Source organism: Hydra vulgaris, chromosome 13 (genome assembly GCF_038396675.1).
Source record: "Hydra vulgaris chromosome 13, alternate assembly HydraT2T_AEP".
Taxonomy (NCBI): Eukaryota; Metazoa; Cnidaria; class Hydrozoa; order Anthoathecata; family Hydridae; genus Hydra; species Hydra vulgaris.
Window position 1 is genome coordinate 8,844,777 of NC_088932.1, and position 8,749 is coordinate 8,853,525.

An 8,749-nucleotide genomic window follows, 5' to 3' on the forward strand; every position below is an offset into this window, starting at 1 on the left:
TGTAAATATTACACACTATAATACAATAAAAAAAGTAGATAATAAAAATGTAAAAAAAATGACTATTAATGATAATTTGAATAATACAAAATGTAAATTAGAAAAAGAATGACTATATATATATATATATATATATATATATATATATATATATATATATATATATATATATATATATATATATATATATATATATATATATATATATGTATATATATATATATATATATACATATATATATATATATGTATATATATATATATATATATATATATATATATATATATATATGTATATATTATATATTTAATATTATTATATATATAATATTATTTGTATAGTACATAGTATATATTTAAAACGTTCTCTCTGTTTTATTTTTTTGTCAAAACTACAATTATAGTTTTGCCCATCACAACATTTTTAGTTTAGTGTAGTATGAGCAGGCGCATACTACAATAAATTAAAAAAGTTTATTTTAACCAAAAACATGCTTTTAGAATTGTATTTGGAGCTTCAAGAACTGCATCATGTGAATTACTTCTATTTAATCTTAGAGTGTTAAACGTTTATAAAATAAATGTATATCTAGTTTGTAAGTTACCTAGTAAAGTTCATAGACCATACCTAGTAAAGGTCATGTATAAAATAAAACGTGGACTATCTCCAATAACATTTAAATCTTATTTTAGAGAAACAAGTCATAAATACCTTACTAAATATTTAAAAAACAATTTTTTTACTCCTAAATATAACCTTAAGTTAAGTTACTACTTTGTTCGATATCAGAGACCTATTTTGAAGAAACATTTTCAACAAATAGTTAGTAATACTAAGTATTAAAGAAAAAACACTTTCGAAAATCAAGGCGAAATTAAAGTACCATTTAGTGCTTACTCATTTTAATATTGTAGATTTTGACTACCTCTTTTTAAAAGTTACTAAATTAAATTAGAATCCTAAATTATAACTTAAACAGTTTGCAATACTTAATGATAAATAGAAAATTAATTATAAAACTAATAGCATAAATATATTTATCAAACTTTGCTTTAAATTTTTTTCTTAAAACTAATTTTTTTTTTTTTCATGACCATTAATCTAAATAATCAGAATTGTTTTTTGTATTTAAAATATTTATACTTGCATCGGTAAGAGCTGGTCACACTTCTTACGTTTTAAACTGCTTTTATTCTATTTTTCATTAAATCGAAACCTTGCACTAAGGTAGTTTATCTGTTTCTGGGAACTTATAGAACGATTTCATGACATTAAGTTATTATTTTGTTGTAAAATCATTTTTCAAAGACCTCTGCAGTGTGACAACTAACCTCAACCACAGGATTGGTTGTCACATTTCTTGGATTATAACCAGTTAATGCAAATTTGAGTACAACTTATTTTTGTTAATATAATTCTGAGACTAAAATTTTACAGATTATTTTGAAAACAAAAATTTTTTAATGATTTGACCTCCTTAAGGCCGAAGCCACTATGTTCGAGAAGGCTACTTATTATGGTTAAAACCCTCTTTTAACTCTCTAACATCGAAACACAAACCTTGACAAATAAGGTTTGCTGTTGGACGCAGAATAATCTTAGTTTTGGAATAACCTTGATATAAATAAAGATGTAATAAACTGAAAACATTAGTTTTCCTTCAAAAGTACAACTTAACTTACGCTGTAATGAGTGTCTTAATTTATGTTGTGAAAGGAACAGATTTCTTAAATAAAGTGCAGTAAGCCTGTTGTGCATTCTTTATGAGCCCATTTTCTGCAAAGCTGACATTGAATCCACTGTTCCCTTAATCTGCTATCAGCAAATGATTCAAAAATGTTGATACATAAATATTCTTAATCTTTCGATAAACTTAAAATTGTACAAGTGTTTTTTTAAAAACATTTGACTTCAACAATTTTTTTTTTACTTCCATTGACATGTAGGGTCATGGCACCCCCTACCGTGAAGAAGCACCTACCGTGGTTTTTGAAAAAATCAGTAAATTTTTTATGTTTTTTTTTTTTAATTTATTTTTTCAGCATTGTTTTATACAAAACTAACTTATTTCACTAATAAATAATTTTTAAAAAGATGTATTTTTAAAGATTTGAAATGCTTTTTTACCCGCAAATGCTTTTTTATTGCTTTCTTAAGAAAATCTTTAACAGTAAAAAAAAGTTTGTCTAGTTTTTTTACGGCTTAAAACTTATATAATTTTTTTGATAAAAGTTTAAAATAGTTGTAAAAACATTGAATATTTTAAATTTTATCAAAAAATATAAGTATTTTTTGTATATCATTGTTTAATCTTTTACACGGTAGGTGATTACGAAAATTATAATAGTTAGCACTTACCGTTTATAAAAATATTTTTTCGGACGCGTTTTATTTTGTAAAGTTTTCTCTCTAAAAAACCATTTCAGTTCAACTCAATTACCAATTAAAGGTAATTTAACCCAAGGGAGTATTTATTTGATATGTTTTTTTATACTTTATTTATCATGTGAAATGAATTCGATTAGAAAGATGCAAGGTTCAAAAAAGAAAAAAAATATTCGAAAAAAGCTTTTGTATTCAGAAGAACAACTGCATGCAGCACTTAGAGCTTTAAATAAAGGTGAAAAAATTTTATGTGTCAGCAAAAAGTTTAATGTTCCTGAAAGTACCTTACGCGATAAATTATCTGGTAAAAGCCAACCCAAACGGCAAAACTCTGGCTTTAAATCATATCTTGGAGAAGAAATAGAGAATGAATTGGTTGCTTGGTTAATGCAGTGCGCTAACATGGGTTTTGCGATTACAAAAAAGTTATTAATTAAGGCGGTACAAAAAATAGTTACAGGGCGAGGTATAAAAACACCATTTAAAGATGATATCCCAAGTAAAAACTGGTTTTATAAATTTATGCGTCGTCATAAGGAATTATCGCAAAAACGAGCAGAGCATATTAGTCGAGCTAGAGGTCTTATAACTGAAGCATCGATAAGAAAATGGTTTAATGAGGTGTATGAATTATTAGGCGATGATGCGCAATACCTTAATGATCCATCTCGTGTTTTTAATTTAGACGAAACTGGCTTTGAGTTAGCACCAAAAACTGGAAAAGTAATTGGCATTAGAGGAAGAAATGTTTATGAAGAATGCAACAACAGCGATAAGGAAAACCTTACAACTTTATTTTGCGTAAATGCAAATGGTCAATTTGCACCATCATTAACATTGTACAAGTATGCTCGAATGCCAAAAACTATTGCTGCTGCACCACCAGGTTGGGGACTCGGTAAAAGTGACAGCGGCTGGATGACCGCCGAATGCTTTTATGAGTACTTCACAAATGTGTTAGTACCATATTTGAAATCTATTAATACACAATTACCTATATATATGTTCATGGATGGACACCGCTCGCATCTGTCTAAAGAGCTCAGCATGTATTGCTCTTCGGAAAGAATTCATTTGATTTCGTTGTTTCCTAATGCTACACACATCTTACAACCATTAGATGTGTCAGTTTTCGGACCAATGAAAAAAAAATGGCAGAACATTTGTCGGCAATTTAAATTGGATAACGATTTTAATGAAATTTGCAAAGAAAATGTACCAATGTTGTTGAATAATTTTGTTATGGATCCAAGTATGAAAAAAAATATTATTAACGGATTTAGGTCGACAGGAATATTCCCATTTAATGCGAACAATGTTGATTATAAAAAAGTAATTCAACGTGTTAAATTAAATTCCACAATTGATAATAATGAAACGAATCTTTTAAGCCATAATAACGTGGGAAACTTATTTGAAGACAACGTTGCACCTGAAGTATTGCTACAGTTTGAAAAAACTGGAAATAAAGAATGGGGAGGTAAAACTGACTTCAGAGAATTATTTAATTTTTGGAAAAAACTAAAATTTAACGATAGGTCCAAACAAACCATAAATTTAATAGAAGCCAACAATAATGTATTGAACAATGAAATCGATAAAGAATCGTATTTAGATATTAGCAGTACGCAAAATGAAATCGTATCTAGTAATGTTAGCGAATTTGGAAAAAGCGTAATAATTGATGAACCCGGTGAAAGTAAATCAGCAGCAGAACCACCAGATTCAAATAAACAAATAATAAAAGATATAAACCTATTACACGACTTTCTTTTATGGCCAAAACAACCAATCACGAAAAAAAGGCTGAAACAAGTTGAACGATTACCGAGCGTTGTAACTTCAGCCAAATGGTTAGAGATTCAAATAACTAGAGAAAATGCAAAGGAAGAAGAAGATATCAAAAAAATTGAACGTAAAAATAAAGCTGCTGAAAAAAAAGAATTGAAAGAAAAAGAAAAACAAGAAAAAACTAAAAGAAAACAAGCTGTAACAAAATAAAATAAAAATAAAAGACAAAAAAAAAAAAACATTTAAAAAAAAATTTAAAATGAAAAAAAATCTAAATTCAGAAAAAAGCTTTGGTGGATAATTTTATATCGAATGTCTTCTTTGTTTTGTAATCATATTAAATTTATGTATTTTTTTCTTGATTTAAATATATAAAAGTAAAATTAAAATATACGATTTTTTTTTCATACACGGTAGGTGGAGAATCGATTACGGTAGGTGGTGCTTTATCGCGGTAGGTGAAGAAACGTACTAGATCTTACAAAAAATTAAAAATAACATTAAAAAAATAACTTTATTCAAATTCGAATTATATAATTTAGTTAATAATTGAGTATAAAATATTAATTCGAAAACCCTAAATAAAAATCTGTTATGGTTTTGGAGTAATGAAGTTTTGAAGTTAAAAGTTTTCTTAAAGTCGCGGTAGGTGGTGCCATGACCCTAATTTAGAATTTTGAGTCTTGCTAGTATGCTTGTTTTTATCATTAGTAAGCCATGCTATGAAAAGCCGTTTTAAAGAAAAAAGCGCGAAGTCGAGGCAAACGTGGCAACCGTTCTTATTTATTTTGTAACAAGTAATCCCTTTTATCGTAGTAGAAAGATACCTGTAAATTTACCCAAAAGCTAGTAAATTTTATGAGAACTTTTTATAGATTCCGTTTCTCAAATGAATAAAAACTTTATTAATGTACATTTAAAACACAATAAAATAAAATCCGTTTAGAAAAAGAAAAAAATCTAAATTCAACTTTTTCATATTAAAAACACGTATAAACAAATAACTTTTTTTTGACATGCTAAAAAAAAAGGATGGAAATATCTGTGAAAATATCTTACTCCAAAAAGGTTTCTCCTGCACGTTTTAGAAATTCTAAATCCTATCTAGATTTTTAGTAATAAACTTTAAATTAACATATAATATAACTGACTTCTATAACTTTTTTAAAGTTGTGTAAAAAGTTTCAAATTAATTTTTATGAAATGCGAATTGAAAACTTTTAAAACGGGAAACTTTATTTTATTACTTTATTTCGAATCTTCGAATAAAAAGTTGTCTAAATTAGAGATTAAAACCGCCTAAATAAATAATCAATAAATAATTAAATTACTAATCAAATAAATAATCAAATAAATAATCAAATAAATAATCAAATAAATAATCAAATAAATAATCAAATAAATAATCAAATAAATAATCAAATAAATAATCAAATAAATAATCAAATAAATAATCAAATAAATAATCAAATAAATAATCAAATAAATAATCAAATAAATAATCAAATAAATAATCAAATACATAATCAAATAAATAATCAAATAAATAATCAAATAAATAATCAAATAAATAATCATATAAATAATCAAAAAGTAATCAAATAAATAATCAAAAAATAATTAAATAAATAATCAAATAAAAAAATCAAATAAATAATCATTAAATAATCAAATAAATGATCAAATATATAATTAAATAATCTCTTAACATACTTGATTAAAAACTTAATCAGATAATGCGCAGTTGTAGACAAAATTGTCAATTATAATATTTTTTCAACTGTTCATATTATTATACTGCTCTTATTAAATTCGAAAGTTTTATTAATTGTATTAAAATCAATGATTTTAATCGCTTAGGTTTAAAAAATGTGTTACATAATTAAATTTATATATATATATATATATATATATATATATATATATATATATACATATATATATATATATATATATATATATATATATATATATATATATATATATATATATATATATATATATATATATATATATATATATATATATATATATATATATATGTATGTATATATGAGGAGTAAACCTGGAAAGTCCACACTGAAAAAATGATGGGAAAATGAGAAAAATAGAAACATAATTTCAAACAAGATCTGAATGATGATTGATTGCATTATTCTTATGTATTATTAGACCACACTACACAGTAGAGAGTTTGCACATATTGGTGCACTTGTTCCCTGTCCACAGACTTTATATTTTGGGACTTATCTGCTTTTGCATGCTTATCAGTTATTTCGTAAAGTTAGTTTTTTCCAAAATTACCATTTATTTTTATCTTTCAATCAGAATGAAAGCCAAATCAACACTTAAAGTAATCTTTTGATATTGTATCATTTTTTTTATTTCCAAAAAGGAAAATTATGATAAAAATATTAATTTTATAGTAACGTTTTCCAAAAAAACAGTTTTAAAAATTTCCGTGTCTGGAATATTGTCTATCAATAACATCAGAAATTTGGGATAATAAAACAATTTGTTTTAAAATTCTAAAAAATAACGTAACTATGTAAAATCAAAGTTGAAAATGTCCAGCTACATGAAGAAGTTTACGAATATCCTTCAAATTCTTAGGGTTGATCGGCCAGGATGATGGCAAACAGCTAACCACGATGTTTGATTGTTTTTTCCCTTTTGGAAAACCTTGTCACAATGGTGACTAAATATTTCATGAACTCCTTTAGGTTCCGTGTTGTTGGTTTTCAACTTCTTATCGATTCTTCCAAATAAGCGATCACAAGGAAGGAATGAGTGCCCACGTACTGGAAAGAGAAGTTTAATGAAATCAATGTTTGTTGGTGCTTCTGCAAGCCATAATGCTTCCTGACACGTCACTCGTGGCAAAGATTGAACTTGCAGTAAATCAAACACTATACTGTATGTCTTTTCAGGTATGTTCTTAAGTGATGCATAAAATATTTTTGCTTGTAATTTGTGCGCTCTCCGTTGCATTAGAAGAACAACTTTATCTTTTGTTGAGCATACTCGTAGCTGATTTCTAAGGCTGTCACAAGTTGTACAGGTATCACAAGCAGTGAGGAAAATCCTATATTGAACTCTTGCCTGAAAATCCTTCTGAAAAAACTATATCCAACTTTTAGGCCTGAAGCTGAGATGGTTGAATTCTTGATTTTGCATATATTATTTATGTTTTCCAATTAAATTGGCAAATATAATCTTACACTTTTCTTTCTCCAATAGTGGTTTTCTGTTGCTCAAACTTTTTGGATAAATCGGCAAACACTCTTTTTTCGAGATTCGTTTTTGTCACCTATGCGATCCCTACCACAGCCTTCCGTGACACATCCGCGATTTTCAACATGATGTTTAAATACACCATTTATGAGGTTTTTACCGATTAGATAAAAAGATTTTTCGAAAGACACTTTGAAAAACACAATTTGTTATAATGAAATAGTTAGTCAAGTAAGTCTTGTTAAATACTCTTTGGCAAAATCTCGTCCGCATTCTTTTGGCACTGGTCGCTTTGACATTTAGTAGAATGTGGTTGCCCTGCTGCACCTTATTATTTGTTTTGAAAAGCTCACAACGGAATGACAAAACATCATCACGACGAACAAGTGAACATCCAAAAGCAGAGCATTTCTTGGCATTCTGACCCTCGGAAGAAGATTTCGTCTTTGGTCACTTTTTGACTTCATGTTTATGTTTACATGTCGATGTTACATCAATCGAATTCTCATTCACATTTACTTGGTGCCTACAAAAAAATATATATTTATAAAGTACTATAAAATAAAATTAAAAAAAAAACGGTTTTATAATCAGGTTAGAGTTATGGTGAGGTTAAGAGTAGTGATAGTTTGATTAGAGTAATTTACAACTGTACGCTTAGGGTTAGATTAAGGTTTGGTTAGGGTTACAACAGGATTTGCTTGTCATGTTAGGGTTTGATTAGGGTTATGTTATAGTAATATTATCCCTAAGAAGTTTATTGTGAAGTCCCAGATGCAATTATTATAGAGGGGACAGAGGAGGTGGGGAGGGAAGAACTTTTCAAACAATTTAGTCATAGCCCTGTGCTGCATTGCATTTCTCGGCTCTAAAAACTCAAAATGCTCGTACTCTGCGTATTTATACTGTGAATTTTATACTAATGTAAACTATTCAGGTTAGATTTGCGCTGTAGAAATAAAAAACCACATTGTAAAATTGGGGTGAGATAGCCCAGAGCAAAAAAATCAAGGAGCGAAAACATTATTGGGCGAAATGACCAAGGGGCGGACTGACCCTGTACCTTTACAGTGCTATAAGCAAGATTAGTGTAAACAAAATTAGTGTAAGATACTATTCATTTCATACCATGAAAAAAGTTGCATACCTTCTCAATTTTGATTTTAACCGATTTCCACCAGTACTTTTCCGTTTTCTGAACCCCTGATTTGCCGCAAATACTTTCACACCTATTTGAAGACGGTAGAACATGCCCACAATGCTTGGGGCACTAAATGCACGTAAAATGTTAGGAGTGGACTTGTCTGGTTTTGCAGGTGTACACAATATATATATATA

The 8,749-nt window shown here is 27.5% G+C and overlaps 1 protein-coding gene across 1 annotated transcript; it reads left to right on the forward strand.

The window, feature by feature from the left end:
* The first annotated feature begins 2,512 nt into the window (after positions 1 to 2,512).
* LOC136089607 (jerky protein homolog-like) lies at positions 2,513 to 4,387 on the forward strand. Its single transcript, XM_065815659.1, has one exon. It carries the CDS (start codon positions 2,513 to 2,515, stop codon positions 4,385 to 4,387), a length of 1,875 nt encoding a protein of 624 aa, XP_065671731.1.
* The last annotated feature ends 4,362 nt before the right edge of the window (positions 4,388 to 8,749 follow it).

What these genes read in the sequence shown, in the direction of transcription:
- LOC136089607 (XM_065815659.1), top strand. Translation starts at nt 2,513, where the DNA reads ATGAATTCGATTAGAAAGATGCAAGGTTCAAAAAAGAAAAAAAATATT.